General features: G+C 38.5%; 1 protein-coding gene and 1 long non-coding RNA gene across 2 annotated transcripts in view; both read left to right on the top strand.

Annotated features, from left to right (window-relative positions):
* LOC119797432 overlaps nt 1-2,164 on the top strand; it is a 34,745-nt gene extending 32,581 nt beyond the window's left edge. The window contains exon 3 of the long non-coding RNA XR_005282588.1: nt 2,099-2,164. This is a non-coding gene — a long non-coding RNA (uncharacterized LOC119797432). The remainder of the gene's footprint in view (nt 1-2,098) is intronic.
* A 5,012-nt stretch (nt 2,165-7,176) lies between these two features.
* Nucleotides 7,177-15,815, top strand: LOC119797418 (uncharacterized protein DDB_G0271670-like). The gene is made up of 7 exons (XM_038306480.1): nt 7,177-7,209; nt 7,305-7,407; nt 10,383-10,406; nt 10,540-10,587; nt 14,395-14,509; nt 14,690-15,267; nt 15,409-15,815. Exons 1-7 carry the CDS (start codon nt 7,177-7,179, stop codon nt 15,813-15,815), a joined length of 1,308 nt encoding a protein of 435 aa, XP_038162408.1.
* Nucleotides 15,816-17,811: the final 1,996 nt, after the last annotated feature.

Raw genomic sequence — 17,811 nt, 5'->3', positions numbered from 1 at the left:
ACAGGAAGAAACTTCCAGCAGAACCAGGCTCAATGTGAGCGTCCATCTGCTGAGGCAGACTTCTGTTCAGGCCAACGGGAGTTCAATTATATATAATATATACCATTGCTTATTAGGGGTGTAAATAATAATCGTTTTGTATCGATGCATCGATCCAAAAGCCTACGATCCGATGCATCGACACGTCCGCAAGATAATCGATTCATGTTTTTTTTTTCCCTCCGGTCTATTTTTTATCCATTTGCTCCTGGGCGTAATTCTCCTCCCGTGCTGCGGTGCCGCTAAACCTATTTTGCCCTCCTACCTCGCTTCCTGGTTATACTCCTGCAGCAGTGTGTTGCAGCAAGCTTCACACAGACATTTTTAAATTATGCTCAGTATTGAAGCGTGGTCTGAGCTACACACTGTGGGTCTAGATACGGCCGAGGCGGTGAGGAAGTGGGGGCGAGTTTAGTCCGACGACGGAGGGACATGAGGGCCAAAAAGAGCGGAGATTCAGCTGGAAAAAGGGTCCCAGCGTTCTCGCACACCTCGCTCTTCTAGCGGGTCAAACTTCATGAGTTGTTTTCCGCAATTTCGGTCATAAAAACAAAACAAGCCGGCCTCCTGTCTGCTGCACTGTTTGCGGTCAGCTACAATCTGGGAGAGGAGCAGCGGAGCGTCTCTCAAGGGGGCGGTGACGTCGACACTCTGGAGCCTTCTTCTTCTTCTTCTTCTTTTTTTTTTTAATGGCGGTTGGCAAACAACTTATAGGTGCATTACCGCCACCTTCCAGAATGGAGTATGGACCAGACAAACTATTATATTCTCCCTAAAATACCCGTTCTTCTTAGAAAATTAAAAATACTCCCAAAAACTGCATCCCCAGATTACCTTTGAAATAATTCCCTTATATCTAGTTTATTTTTATTCCTGTCTAACTCTCTACGCAACATCTCTCTTTCCTGAGTATATTTATTACATTCTAAAAAAATATGTTGGACAGTTTCTCTGGAGCCGAGGTATTGCATTGAACTCATTACACTGATATTGTGCAGCATTTTTGCAGTATTTTTTGATGCAACTTTTCTACTTCTGTTATTTGCTGTTGTTTCTAAAGAAAATGCATAATGCTATCACAGCTTTCATTGATTTATTTCAAACTTGAAACTTTGTTTAGCCTGTAAGGTGTAAAAAAAAAAAAAAAATAATTAAAAAAAAATTTAACCGATTAATCAATTAATCGAATCGAATCGTGGTGTATTCTTGAGTATCGAAAATAATCGAATCGTTGGGTCAGGAAATCGATACTGAATCGAATCGCCATGATGGATGTGATTTACACCTCTATTGCTTATATATTTTCTGTACATGTGCAAAATTTTTGCATCCTGAAACGGTTATAAAAGTAGGATAGATACCTGTTGAAGTCGATGATACTGGCCTGTAGAAGGCTAACAAAAGAAGCCAAACGACTCCCGTTCCAAAGAGGTGGACCCCTTCGTCCATTTCAATTTGCATTTCATAACAAGGTTTTGATGGGCTACTGCATAAAGCCTGGAACTCAACGCTACTCCTGACATTTTGAATTGAAAAAGCTTACTGGATGGGGAGCGAAACGTCTTAAAACTTGGAAACAAAGTCCAGTGGATTGTTTTTGACTTTCTTTTTTTTGAGGAACCTGTAAAATATTCTTTACAGGGAACTAGCTGAGCAAAGACACTCTAACCAACCTATTGACGGACATTATGTACAATGTTTTGAGACTGAAAACAGGGCAATATTGAAAACAATAAAAGAATTGACTCTATTCACCCCACTCAATAGAAAGACGTTTAGGGCAATCCATTTTGCACTTGCCTGTTTCAGTCTACATGCAAAACCATTTTCTTTATTCCATTTTGTTTTTCTTTCCGTTTTCTTTTTGGATTGAAATACAGAATATATAGAGTTTAACAAAAGAAAAGACAGCTCCTTAATCCATAGGTCCTTCTCATACTACAGAAAGTAGCACTGACATTTATTTCATTATTGTCTGGCTGTTATTGTCAAATAAAATACACAATTATTAAGAAATAATGATGATGAAAATAACACAACTTTTTTACATTATTCCTAGATTATTTTGAGCCTCATTAACCCGTCAGAGCAAGGCTTGTTTGACTACTTCAAACTGGAGGATTGGGTATGTAAATATCACTTTCTTTTCTTTGCCAGGAATCTATATAAAAAACTTCTCTCTGTTATATATTGTGTAAGGATTTTATCTTTCCAATAAAGGAAAGATAAAATTCTTTTATTGGAAAAAGATAAAAAAGGAAATTGCATGGCAGCTTTTTGTACTTAGCATTATCTGTGCAACATTCTGATCCCATATCGATATCAGATATCGGTCGGATGTATCGAACTGCATTAATAAACTCTGATATTAGCATTCTGATAGAAACACTCCACTTCTATTTAAAGTTAATGTAACCCACTGGTCAATAATACATGGCTGAGTAGTTATCTTACCATCAATCCATTTCCATCCATTTTCTCCTGCTTAGTCCTAGTCAAGGTCGAGGTGGAGCTACTGCCAACTGTATCTCCAGCAGTCTATGGGCAAGAGGCAGTCAGTCCCAGGGCAACACAGAGACACACAACCATGCACACACACAATCACATCAAAGTTCAGCTTAGAGACTGTGGGTGGAAGCCAGAGTACCCGGAGAGAACCCACGAATGCAAGAGAACAACACGCAAACTAAATGCAGAAAGAACCAAAGGCCAGGAATCGAACCTGGAACCTTACTGCAAGGCAACAGAGTTCTACCCACTGCCTCACCGACCGTGCAGCCGAGTTCTCTTACCTGTTTCGTCCATTTACAGTTTATTTCTGTTTGAGTGCTAAATCTACATGCAGTGAACCCCTGTTCCCCAAAACGGGTAGAAAGCATCAGCTCAGTCCACCAATCAGAAATATTTTCCATTAGACAACATAGTATCATAAAAAACCAACATTACATTTGCTCTGTTTCTTAGGATGGAATCAGTCCCATTTTCAAATTGCTAAATGTTCAGCATTCTACAAAAAAGTTCTTTCAACCTGATCTTGCAAAAATTAAATGTATTTAGGGGCTTAATGTTCAGTGCAGGATCGGTGAGTAATTTATGTTCTATGCCACATTTAGTTTGCTTTAGGTTTTGGTGCATTTAAACAGAGGATGTTTGGAGGAGGTCTGAAAGTTGCTTTCATTAATATTTTTATTTGCAAGTCTTTCACATAATGGAGCTGTCTTTTAGTGACTTTTCACTTGATTTAGTCGGGTTTCCCCGCTATAACCTGCCGTTAATAGTTAGCTTCCTTTACAAGTTAATAAATTCCTGAATCTAATTCCTGTCAGGCAAATTCTTTGTCCTCCTCTCAAAGTCCACAAAATGCCAGCATCTGTTCATCTTGAAAATATAAATCTTCTACAATTAAATATTTGGTTTTTAACACTTCTCAGCATTTCTTTTATAAAATATAACTCACAGCTATAATTTCACAGTAATAATAGTTTCAGTTTTCTGTAGTAGATGCTTGTTTGTACAAGCCTTGTAAAGCATCACTGCTGTCCTCAGCGTATTCAACTTTTAACCTTGCGTTACTCAGTCACAAACATCGTGTGAACAATGGTAGCACTATGATCTGTTGTTTCGGTCTAGTTAATACAGTAATTGCCTAAAACAAACTTTTGCCATTAGTAATGTTCTCCAAAATGTGCACACAAAGCCCTAAGGCGGGCATAAAGTGAATGTCATTTTATATCATTGTACTCAGCTAGAGCTGAAACTGCATGACTAAACCACAGGGTTTACAGCTTCATAGCTCATGATGTTCTTACACTGTACGGCCCGATGCTCTGATGCAATCTTACTGCTCACACTGTATGGCCAAAAACCACATGTTGGAATCAGCTCCGATGGATTGCACTGGTCAGACTCCGGAGGAAGAAGAACAACTCCTTTGTTTGCGGAGTGCATGTGGTTCTGCTAAATCGGCCCGTAGATGTTCTTAGCTCTATTTATATTCAATTCAATTCAGTTTATTTATATAGCGCCAAATTCACAACACATGTCATCTCAAGGCACTTTACAGTTCAACCAGATCATACAATCCAATTGATACAAAGTTTTCTATCTAAAGAAAACCAGTTGATGCATCTACTCATTGACTCAAATACAATCCCTCACACTAAGCATGCTTGTAGCGACAGTGGAGAGGAAAAACTCCCTTTTAACAGGAAGAAACCTCCAGCAGAACCAGGCTCAGTGTGAGCGGCCATCTGCCGAGGCCGACTGGGGTTCAAGGAGACAGAAGCAGAGACACAAAAAGCAGCTGTAAAAGGCTGTAAACTTTTACTGGCTGTAAACTGTATTTCAGTAGGATTTGCCCCCGAACACCTTACGACAGCCGACTAATTTCCAACATGTCTGATTTTTCTCCCGACCTTACGATTCCTGATCGGGAGGTGGTCATGAGAGACTAATTGCCCTTTGTTACCCCCTGTTTACTACACTACGCAGGATGCACGAAAAGGCTGAAACTCGGGCAAAAACTCATATAGCGTATGCCCGCCTTTATTACTGTCTCTAGAGATTGGATTTCCTGAAAAGTAGCTGATCAAAGGTGGTTTACTGTTTCAGAATGGTTCCAACCTCAAAGTGACAGAATTTGACATAAACAGATCAACGTGTGCCACTAGCCCAGAGAAGGAGCATACACTGGTATGTGATACATTGGAGGCCTCATGTTATTGAATCAGAGCACAAATGCGCATGGAGAGGAGTTTACACCCATGTTTAAAATAAAACTGCTCATATTAGTATTTTTACATGTGTGTTGTTCAGCAAAATGTCTGACTTTATAGTTTAGGACATAAAAAAGGTCATAAATAAAACAGCTCTGTTCCAACTCTCATTTAATAGCTGTGGTTACAGAAAAGCTGCATTGTGGTTAATGGTACGTTCACACTGAATGAAATTTGAGCAAAGCAAAAGCAGCCAGTTTACATGCAAGTCTACGGTTGAGGAATCAAGGCACAGCCAAAGGTACCGCAGCGTTAACCTGACTCCGCCAGATGGATTTGCTCCGCATATCCATCTGGAAACCTTCCATTGAAGTAATTTTGGGAAGGGGCGAAAATACTGGTTAGCTGATTGGCCTATGTTGGTGATAGACGGGCCAAATAAACCAATCAGATCAACGAAGTATATGACGTACTAACAGAGTGATGACGAAGAGGAGCCAATTGATAGATCAAACTCTTGCCGAAACCAGTCGGGAGAAGAGCAAAAACATTTTTCCTCTGAGAAAAGCCTCCAGAGCAGTGTTTTGCTCTTCTTTCAGTGAAGAAATACTGTGTAATTCCGATAAAACTTGCTCGTGTCCACGCTGACGCTAGTTTCATCGGCTGAAGACAGCTCTGCAGATGCAATAACAGCTTGCATGTAGCGTTTTCCCCCCAAAAAACCTCCTTGATCAGCTTTTCTGATTGGTTGATCTTAAATTTTCTTAACTCCAGCATCGAACGCTCGGCTGCTCCGACACCAGATCGCTCAAATGCGCCGCTGGAGCTCTCAACGCTGTCCCCCATAGACTTTGGATGTATATTGGACGCGTTGACATCGTTATTAAAAAATCTAACTGGAAAAAGGGCACAATTTTCTTCTAATATCCATCAATGCAAGGATGTTTCTTTTTCATCAGACTGATGTTGCTATAAGCAGAGAAGAACTTAGTTTTTTTTTCCTAATCTCTAATGTGGACTCTGCCCTTTTCTCTGAACTCTTTATTTTCAAAGATCATAGATTAGGAAAAATATGTTCCTTTTGTTATTCGAAAGGGGAAATTAACATTCACAAAATCAATGATACAATCAGTGTATAAAAGATAAACATTTTTCAGTCTATACGTGAAATGCACTTCCCAATAGAATTTTTCCACTTAATCTCTATCATCTATAGCAGTGTTTCCCACCCTTTTTCGCCTTGTTTATGCCTTTGGGCATTTTGTCTAACCATGAGTCACCCTCTCATTTAAAATTATTAAAAATACTAGATTATAAAATAAAAACTATTTCACTTCATCTTTTAATTTGAGCATTTAGTTTTAAGGCACTTTATGATTTCCATCTAAAAAAATAAATAAATAAAAATGTCTGGAAGATAGAGAGGAACTGAAAGAAATACCAAATAAAATCATATTATAAACCTGGACTTATAAAACTGGAGCTCCTCTAAGTAACTCCCTCATGATCACATTTAAACTTGATGGGAACAAAATACAGGACAAAAATAATTAGTTTGACTTTGTTTTCATCAAGAGACCTGAGCTGCTTTGATGAGCTCCATAGATCATTGTGAAAAAAAGCAGATCCCAGGCTGTTCTCTACATCCAGTCTGTTCTTCTGCTTTGATTTGATGTGCTTGAAAGCTGAATGTGAACTCATATATATAAGAAAACGTACTTTTTGGTTGACAAAAACTTGTTTAGATTTCCAATTTGGTCCTCACAAAGTAAAACAGATCCCAGCTCTATTTTATTTTACTATATAAGAAAGAAAATATTTTTATGTATCATTTGCAATGCACTTGCAGACCACTAGTGGTACGTGTACCCCCAATTGGAAATTATTGATCTACAGTAATGCAACAGTACAGACTGACTACAAAACTTGTATCCTTCTTTGAAAATGTTATTTGAAGCCTTCAGGGACTTGACCTCAGAAGATTTCTGGGAAATTATGTTTGGTTTAAGCAATCCTTTATTATTCTATGGAAAAAAAATATTGAACTTGGTCAATGTATTTGTTAACGTAGTAGTGCTCAGAGTTTTGTCTTGTTATTTATTTTTATTTTTGCTATGGTTATTTTTATGATGTATCTGTAAAATTTAAGACAATATTGAATGTCAAAATGTTTTCTTTTTTTTTTTCTTTAAGTTGAAGAAATACGAAAGCATGACCTCAAACGTGACCTTAAGAAGTACCAAAGATTACAAGGTAAATCACTAATTTAATAAAACAGAGAAATGCAAAAAAAAAAAAAAGAAAATTTGAATGAGTTGCATATTAACATGCATGTTTATATTTATCTTCCTTTCTGCAGAATGTCACATTATGCACTTTGTGGAATGAGGCCAAAGACAAAAGTTGTGATGATGGTGATTTAATGTCTTGCATCTATGACAAATGTCCTCACAGTGTAAGTTACACTTAAGATTTTTCAGTAGGGCTTTTTAATGTCTTGCCCTGTGTTTCAACAGTTTGTTATATAATGATGCCTTTATTTGTTTTCAGACATATCTGAAGGAAATATGTAAAACTGAGCTGAATACCACGATCTATGTGTACCACTTTCGGTGCTTGTTGGCTGAAGTACTCAATGTAACCAATCAAACAGGTAAGAAAAAAATATGACTAACCTGCAAAGACATTAAGACTGATAAAAACAGATATTTTTATATATTCATGTGACGGCTGCATCACAGACTTTTAAAATTAAAAACTATATAATCTTTACCCCAGACTGCTACTGTTATGCCTAAAATGAGAGGTATTTGTGGTAGATTTTGGTTTGTACAAGGAGTCAGAATCTAGGCCTGAAGCTTTCAGATAATTATGTGCATTAACACACCTGAATCAAATATTTAGCCTAGTTCCTTTGCTGAATTTTGGAAAATCTGACTCTATTTGAATACCTGAAATCAATCAGCAGAATTAAGCCAAAGCGGAACTGTATCCGCAATTGCCGATATAACTAATCCAGAGAGAGCTGATAGTTGGAGCTAGAGGATGCAGTATGCTTCCTAGTGCTAATGCAATAAACATGGGGGACCTTCTGATTATTGCAGATTTTGGTTTCTGTTAGATATAATAAATATTAGATATTTCTTTAGACCAGGGGTCTAAAGAAACGTTTTTCAGGCCAACAGTGCCCTGTTAAAAGAGCTCCTGTGTGTCGCTGAATGTGTGCATTGATGACTGAAAGACATCTTCTGCTTCCACTTATCTGTTTACTACAGTGTGCTGAATTCGTGTTATTGTGGTTTTAAAGATATTTCAATTAGTGGAAAAAATTGCAGGGGGGAATATAAAAAAGTGTAATCAACCAAAATTTTCGTGACCCCATGAAGTCCCTCCGCGGACCCCCTGTTGAAGACCTCTGCTTTGGACCATAATGGTATCGAATCAAAATTCAGTGCTGCAATCTTTCATTAGAATATATTGATTCAAAATATGGAAATAATTATAAATGTAAAAAAAATAATTTATAGACAAACATCTGTTGCAATGTCTTATTTTACATACAGTATCAGTTAAACCCCCAGCAGCTAGATGGCAGTGTACCACACAAGAGCCTATTATTCAGCAGCTCAATACCAGCTGCAGCAGGGAAACAAGACCTTGTGAGTCTTATTTAAGAGGAAAGAGATGGGAGTTCATCCTTTTAGGGTGAACAGATCTGTCCTGGTCTAGACAAGGTTTTCCTAACTAACTTAAAGAGCATTTAGGCCAACCATTTTACCGACAGTTGAAGAAACGTGGAAAATGTTGAATAAACCTCGGACCTAAAGGAGTCTGGCTTCTGTTCCTAACATTCAATATTACTAAACATCCCCCTTAACTTTATCGCGATATACCAGGGTAAATCCTATCGTGATACCACGTGCTAGTTCCTCCTACGCATGCTCAGGTTCTTGCTGGAGATTAGAGACTGACATGGGAGTGGATTTTCACTCCTGTCCCGTCCCACTCCCACAGAAAAAAATTGTGTCCCGTCCCGATCCCGGGCCAGAGTAGAAATCTAAATCCTGTCCCGTCCCACTCCTGGTGAAATTACTCCCACTCCCATCCCGCTCCCATTCAGAATGACTCCCGATCCTGCACCACTCCCATTCTTGTTGTCTTCATTAAGATTTCTGCCAATACATTGAATCTGAATTTCTATGAAGGGTCAGTTAAGTTCCTGTTTCTAACTGTAGTAGCTGTTGGTCCCTCCATTGTTGTTTTTGAGCGCGGGTGAAAAACTCAGAGCGGAAGCAAATGTTGGTTTTTGGGTCGTGTAGTTCTTTTGACTCGCATTATAGTGTAGGCTTCAAGGAAAAAACTACAAAATGGCGGCGCCAGTACTGGATTTTTTTTTTCTACTTTATTTAATTTTTTGGCATCGATCCTAGTTTTTTTTAGTTACTATTAGTTTGCTCCCGCTCCCGTCTGCTCCCGTTAATGTTTAATCCTGTACCGTCCCGATCACGTGATCGTTACTAATACTGACTCCCATCCCACGGGAATCCCATGGGAATCCCGTGACCCGTGGGATTCCCAAAAAAATGTCAGTCTCTACTGGAGATCTCACTGGGCGCACCATTTTCTATCCAGCGGCCATGCCTGAGAAAAATGTGTTTTGACAAGATTGGCGGAGACAACCCTCTTCTGTAAGCCTCCTCCTGATTGGGCCTTGCCGAAATGATCACACGGGAAGTAGTGTAAGGAAGCCTTTGACTGACTGGTTGTGAATTCCAGTTATCCCACATACTGTTTCGCCACCAGCCGTCGTCTTCACTTATGGATGACGAGTCAGTCAAAGGCTTCCTGACACTAATTCCTATGCAATCTTGACTGTAAGGCCGAATCTGGAGGAGGCTTACAGAAGAGGTTTTTCTCCTCCCAAACAGGAACTAGCGTGCGGAGAGCAATTTTCTTCTCTCAAAGTGTCAGTTTCTCGCTCATGTTTGATTTTGTTATACAGTGGTAGATAGATCATGCACAGAAGTAGTTTAAAATACATGCGAGTATGTATATTCTGTCCGTGGGCGTTTTGAAATAGATGTGACGCCATATGGGAGGACTCTGTTTGCCATTCATGCAGCTTTTCCCCAGAGGCCAATTTTATAGATGGCTCATGAGAGATTCTAAACTGGATTCCATCTTTTCCCTTTTGCTGCAACAAGTTAGAAGGCTTTTAATTTCCTAAATGTAATGAGGCTTTTTTTATATTTTGCATTTGGATGTGTTGTGATTTTGTTAAATGTATCATTGGTATAAAAATGAGGAATTTAGCAGCTTTTTTTGGAATAATGAAGTGCTAAAGTTATATATGTTTGTACAATTTTGGAAGAAAACAAATTTAACATAACAGTGATTATGTTTCCAAAACACTAAAGTACAGAATATCCCCCAACAGTCTGACAGGACATGAGATGCAGCTACAAAGTAAAACACATCCGCCTATATATGCTAATTACACAGGGAAAGAGTCTGTTTTGGAGTTAATCTCTTATTATTATCCTATTAATTGCTTAATGGGATAAGAAATTAAATAATTTTATTGTAATCGCTTGAAAAATCCCTAATATTCATATTTCTGACTTTCAGAGGTTTTAGGATGTCAGAACTTCGGTGAGTTGTATTTGTGTATCTCATTACATATATTCAATATGTAGATGTATGTATTAGTATTTTAGTACTGCATCATTTTCTTTTATTTGAATATTGGACACAATAATATAACTCATTTTATTGTATCTTTTAGGTGATGAAATTAATAAGGTGATAAAGCTATGGAACGATTTGCCACTTGGTAAGTTTTAGGTTGTTGATTCATCTCAGTGTTTTATGTTGTGTATTTAAGAGAACAAAATGTTACCTATATCTGCACGTAAAAACATGAAATTTAAAACCTCTTCATTCAAAGTAACATGAATATTTTATAATCCATATCTCCCCACTTTTAGAAATATTTTTTAACATTTTGGTATAGCTCATATCAAATAAGCCTTCTTTACTTGGGCCTTACTTATTCCATCTAGTGTTTTTAAGCAATTCTAGAGTTGTGTTTTTTATGACATAAACTGTATATTACACCTAATTTGTCCAATGACTTTTGCACTTTTCCACCTTGTGGTAATTTTCTTCCTATGCTTTATGTTCCCCTAGTATGTGTTGAGGTAAACATGATGAATGGCGACCCCACAAACCTGTTTATTATGGTTTTAAGCCACACATCATACACTGGATGAGCTTCACTGCCTGTGCAACTTGTATGGGTTGTAGAGTCCTTCTCATGCTACCATCAGGGTGAAAGCACCATCAATATTCAAAAGTAACTCAAACATCAACAACAATGCATAGGTGCTTAGAAGTGGCCACCTGCAGGGCCACTGCGTAATTGAGTCTGTCTTCCTTATTGCTAATCATTTCCATCTGCTGTCTATTCCATTTGCAACACAGCATGTAAAATTGATTGTCAATCAGTGTTGCTTCCTAAGTGGACAGTTTTTAGTAAAGTGTGATTTGACTCAAGTACAATTTGTTGTTTACATGTTAACTTTTTTTGTGAGCAATGTATTATAAAAGTAACTACAGACCTATTTACAAACTTTGCTTACACCTCAGACTAGAGTTTAGGTGCTGATTGTTTAGATATTTCTACAGCTCAATAGAAGTCCATCTTTGGTCAATGCTGTTGGATGGCATAAGCATAAGGCACATTTGTATTACATGTCCATCCATCCATCCATCCATCCATCCATCCATCCATCCATCCATCCATCCATCCATCCATCTTCTTCAGCTTATCCGCGGTCGGGTCAAGGGGGTAGCGGGTTCAGTAGGGAGGCCCAGAGGTCCCTCTCCCCAGCCACTTGGGCCAGGTCCTCCAAGGGCGCTAAATCCTAAGGCGTTCCCAGGCCAGAAATATAGTCCCTCCAGTGTGTCCTGGGTCTCGCCCTTGGCCTCCTCATGGTGGGACATGTCTGGAAAACTTCAATAGGGAGAAGTCCAGGAGGCATCCTAACCAGATGCCCGAGCCACCTCAACTGGCTTCTCTCGATGCAGAGGAGCAGCGGCTCTACTCTGAGTCCTCCCCAGATGACTGAGCTCTTCACCCTATCTCACACACTACGGAGAAAACTAATTTCAGCCACTTGCATCCGGGACCGCGTGCTTACGATCATAGATAAGGGTGGGAATGTAGATTGACACGTAAATCGATAGCTTTGCTTTCTGGCTCAGCTTTAATTTCACTACAAAAGTGCACGCTTCACAGCAGACGCCGCACCAATGTGCCTTTCGATCTCCTGCTCCATATTCCCTTCAGATGTGAAAAAGACCCCAAGACACTTGAACTCCTCCACGAGGGGCAGTGCATCCTCCCCAACTTGGAGAAGGCACTCTACCCTTTTCCGGCTCAAGACCATGGTTTTTGGAGGCACTGATCGTCATCCCAGCCACTTCACACTCGGCTGTGAACCACTCCAGTGAGAGCTGTAGATCACAATCTGATGAAGCCAATAGAACCACATCATCTACAAATAACAGAGACACAATCCTAAGGCCACCAATACAGATCCCCTCAACACCTTGGCTGTGGCTAGAAAGGACTCTGGTGGAATGCTCATAGAGTTTATGGACTGACCCGGTGCCCATTTACAGAGGAATTTTGGAGACCCCTCCAGTAGAAAGAAGAATCCGAGAGGGAGTGATTATGTTGATAGAGGAACCCAGGAGGGAGCTCGGGAGACCTTTCCAGTTGGCTGATGCACCCAAACTGAAACCCCAAGAACAGCACTTGGAAAACTGGAACCCATAAATGAGCTGTTAGGAACGGCACTGTGGAGACTAGAGTCCTTTCCGAATACTAAGGAAGGTCTCTTCTACTCAGAGCAGATTTTGGTTCCCAGACATCACAGGTCTGGCCCTTACTGTTTGATGAGGTCAAAGACAACCTTTGGTGTTTTAGCTTAGCTTCAGGAAATGGAGGCTCTTCACCATTTTGGCAAAATCAGATGATGCTGTTCTTATAAGAAGCCATTTTGAAATTCAACAGACATAACTGGATGGACATATGCCTGTTTTTTTCTTTTTCTGGAGGAGCCACGACTGAGTAGTGAGTGCTGTACATGCCCATACTTTTCAGTTGGCTGAAATTTTGTTGAGATATTTAATGGGGGGTTTTCATTAGTTTGTCACTTATAATTATTAAAATTAAAAGAAATAAACACAAACTATATCAGTGTGTGGGGAATGAATAAATATACAGTTGCAGCCATTCAAAATGGCCCTTCCCTGTCAAACTCCAGCTGAATGGCAGCCTACTCCCCTGCGACTCCCAGCAAAATCCCATCTAACTTCTAGCCACTGGCCTTCCACTGGGCATGCATTTTTTAAATCTGACTCCACCCTTTCTCTGAATTACAGGGTCTGACCAGGATCTTAATTAGATCTTAATGTCCACGAATCATGACAGAAAGAATATTTGGGTACAAAGATTGATGTTTAAAAAGGAATTGTAGGGGACATGCCAAGGAACATTCAAGGGCCAATGAAGGAAAGTGGGGAAGTTTTAAATGGCTACTAATGTAAAACACAAGTTTCACTTTATGAATGTAATTACTGAAATGAATAAACATTTTTATGATATTATTATATGTGAGTTATAATTATTTACAAGCACCAGTATATATTGTATAATTTTTAATGATGGGGCTGGAAAACTACTAATGCTACATTCACACCTAAAGCAGCAAAGGCATCAGGAGCAGCTAGTTTACATGCAAAGTCAATGGTTGACGCACATTAGGGCACAGCAAAAGGTCAGCAGCAGGAGCAGCGCGTCTGAGCAGTTGTGACCTTCTGAGAATCTGACGCACAGGACGTGCTGCAAAGCAGCTGCTGGAGATGGAAAAAATTAACTTTTGCCGCTTAACGCCTAAATTAACTTAAAATGCCGAAATCTGCCGGCAAAATATGTTCGCTTTTATTATTCTGGTGCCTGCAGTTTGGATTACATACATGAAAAATGCCTTCCAGCCGCCGCCGCAAACAGGGCCAGAGGCTGCTATTGAATGGGATTCCTACTGACAGCGCGCCACCGGTATGTGGGGGTCTAAGTGGCTTAGACAGCGAAATAATATTTGAAGGTAGGATGGTAATCTGGATGAACTGACTGCACAGATAAAGTTTTCAGGTGGACTTTCTCACTGAAAACATATTAAGACTACTTTTTACCCACTGGCCACAGCAAATATAGCTGCTTTTGTTACAGGCAAAGAAAGGATAGGGTAGCTCTGCCCAACGCGCATCAGACCCACTTTTCCACATCAGACCCACTTTTCCACCGCGAAGCCGGAGCAGCAAAGATGCTTCAGCCACTTGTCAGAACTAAACTTGTTCAAGCATCAAAAATTAAGCAGCACACGCGTTTTTGCTGCTCTTGTTGCTTGCAGTGTAAACATAGCATAAGGCTTTGTTAAAGCTTTGATGTGAACTGTATCAACCAGTCCTGACCAGTCTTTATGTGCTTTATTGTACCTTTACTTTAAGACGGTTTATGTCAATGTCTGTGGATCCAGTAATCAGGAACTTACTGAAATCTTTGTGATTTTAGATCCAACAACTCCAGAAACAGCAGTGTCTTCAACAACTCCAACAAAGTCTACACCAGGTACATCAACAGAATTTTCACCGACTACTTGGACAACACCTTCATCGACTACGACAACATCTCCATCAACTAAATCGACAAAATCTTCAATAACATCTCCATCAACTAAATCGACAAAATCTTCAATACCATCTCCATCATCTAAATCGACAAATTCTTCAATAACATCTCCATCAACTAAATCAACAAAATCTTCAATACCATCTCCATCGACTAAATCGACAAAAAATTCAATAACATCTCCATCAACTAAACCGACAAAATCTTCAATAACATCTTCATCCACCAAATCGACAACATCTTCATCAAGTAAATCGACAAAATCTTCAGCGACTGTGATAACATCTCCTTCAACTAAATCGGCAAAATCTTCAACATCTTTATTAACTTATTTGACAAAATCTCCAACAACAAAATCTCCATCAGCTATATGGGAAAAATCTTCCACGACTATCACAACATCTCCATCAACTAAACCGACAAAATCTTCAATAACATCTTCATCCACCAAATCGACAACATCTTCATCAAATAAATCAACTAAATCGACAAAATCTTCAATAACATCTCCATCAACTAAACCGACAAAATCTTCAATAACATCTCCTTCAACTAAATCGACAAAATCTTCAATACCATCTCCATCAACTAAATCGACAAAATCTTCAATAACATCTCCATCAACTAAACCGACAAAATCTTCAATAACATCTCCATCAACTAAATCGACAAAATCTTCAATACCATCTCCATCAACTAAACCGACAAAATCTTCAATAACATCTTCATCCACCAAATCGACAACATCTTCATCAAATAAATCAACTAAATCGACAAAATCTTCAATAACATCTCCATCAACTAAATCGACAAAATCTTCAATAACATCTCCATCAACTAAACCGACAAAATCTTCAATAACATCTTCATCCACCAAATCGACAACATCTTCATCAGCTAAATCGACAAAATCTTCACCGACTGTGATAACATCTCCTTCAACTAAATCGGCAAAATCTTCAACATCTTTATTAACTTATTTGACAAAATCTCCAACAACAAAATCTCCATCAGCTATATGGGAAAAATCTTCCACGACTATCACAACATCTTCATCAGTTAAATCAACAAAATCTTCAACATCTTCATCAACTAAAGTAACAAAATCTTCTACATCTGCATCAGCTAATTTGAAAAAATCTTCAACTGCGTCTCCATCAACAAAATCCTCAACAGCTACAACACCTTTAGCAACTACGGCAGGACCAAAACAAGGGGCAGGATCAATTCAAACAGAAACTAAAAAAGCCACTTGTTTAGCTTGCCCTGGAATTTCTTGTGGTAAGATAATGCACTTTATATGATAGCTTCCCACATAGAAATTATGAAGTAATGGTTTGTAAGCATTACAAACTCTGCTTACATCAATGTCTTCCATCAATGTTGGTTTCACTAATAACTAGAAGCTTTATCAAAAAGGAAAGTTTAAAGACTACCCTTAAAAGTAGACAGGGTGTCTGCCTCATGGACTAAAACTGGTTGGTTCCACAGGAGAGGTGCCTGATAACTAAAAGATCTGCCTCCCATTCTACTTTTAGAAATTCTAGGAACCACCAGTAAACCTGCAGATTGAGAGCGAAGTGCTCTGTTAGGAACATAAGGAACAATCAGATCTCTGATATAAGATGGAGCTTGGCCATTTAAGGCTTTCTATTCTGGATTTAACAGGAAGCCAATGAAGAGAAGCTAGAATAGGAGAGATATGATCTCTCTTTTTAATTTTCATCAGAACTCTGGCTGCAGCATTTTGGATCAGCTGAAGGCTTTTAACTACAGTTTGTGGACTTCCTGATAGTAAAGAATTACAATAGTCCAACCTTGAAGTAACAAATGAATGGACTAGTTTCTCAGCATCACCCTTGGACAGGATATTTCTAATTTTTGCAATATTCCGCAGATGAAAGAAGGAAATTCTAGAAACCTCTTTGATATGGGATTTAAATGACAGGTCCTGAACAAAAACAACACCAAGATTTTTTACTTTATTATCTGAAACCAGTTTAATCCCATCCAAATGAAGCGACTGGCTAATCAGCTTATTTTTCAAAGACTTTGGTCCAAAGACTATAACTTCTGTTTTGTCTGCATTCAGAAGGAGAAAGTTAAGAGTCATTCAGGTTTTTATGTCTTCAAGACATGCCTGTAATCTATGTAATGGGTTAGTTTCATCTGGCTTTATAGACAGATATAGCTGGGTATCATCAGCACGACAGTGAAAATTTATCTCATACTGTCTAATAATTCTACCAATTGGGAGCATATCCCATAAAAGAATCCTATAAAATTATTACTGCTAAGAGCAGTTGGGATGAAAGGTTCAACAGAGCTATGGCTCTGGGTGAGTTTGGCAACTGTGTTAAAAAGAAATCTAGGATTATTCTTATTCTCCTCTATTAATGAGTAGAAGTATGCTGCTCTTGCTTTACAAAGTGTCCTCTTATACAGCATTTAACTATTTTTCTTGACCAGGTAGGATTCCCATAGGCCTGTAGAGCTCCATGTTCTCTCCAGTTTTCTAGCATTTTGCTTTAGAGTGCACAGCTCTGCATCAAACCAAGGAGCCAGCTTTCTATTTTTAAAGTTTTTCATTTTCAAAGGGGCTGCGTTGTCTAAAGCAGTATGTAGTGAACTAGCAACCCCATCAATAAAATCATCAACCTGTGAAGGGGAACAAGCTAAACTTTTGCACTCTGCCGCACTGCTCAACGACACAAGGAGAGAAATAGAAACAGATTCTTTAAAATTTTTAATTGCACTATCCGATGTACTAAAGTGAAACTTTCCTTTTTTTTGAGGGGGGGGGGGGACTCTTTTAAAGTAATCCTGAAGGTCATTAAGAAGATTACTTATAAAAAACATTTATCACGCTTAGCTGCAAAATATTTGTTTTGAAATATAATCTAATGTTAGGGAAAATATATCATACAATATTATTTTCTCTGCTTATTAAAAATGATTATTACAATAATTACAAATAATTTTGTATAATGTTCACACGCACATACTTCAGTTTGAAATCTAAAAATGTTATGTTAATCTTATTAGGTTAAAACTTTTAAATATATTTGTCATCCTTTTTTGTTTTAAAAATCCTAGGGCCTAGAAGTAACCTCTGGTTTAAATAAAATCTTTCTGAAAATACAGGATCAAAATCCTCTCTCTCCATTTTGGTGACTTATTCTAAAACATAATAATGTCGGTTTTTACAGAAAACATGGAGTGATTTTTGTTCCACTATTGTTATATGCAAATACCACATTTAGTTTTTTATCTGATGTTATAAATTATACTTTACAGATT

Source organism: Cyprinodon tularosa, unplaced genomic scaffold (assembly GCF_016077235.1).
Source record: "Cyprinodon tularosa strain WSP-4 unplaced genomic scaffold, ASM1607723v1 ctg582, whole genome shotgun sequence".
NCBI lineage: Eukaryota > Metazoa > Chordata > Actinopteri > Cyprinodontiformes > Cyprinodontidae > Cyprinodon > Cyprinodon tularosa.
Note: the sequence above shows the minus strand (reverse complement) of the source record. Positions and strands in the feature narration are given on the sequence as shown.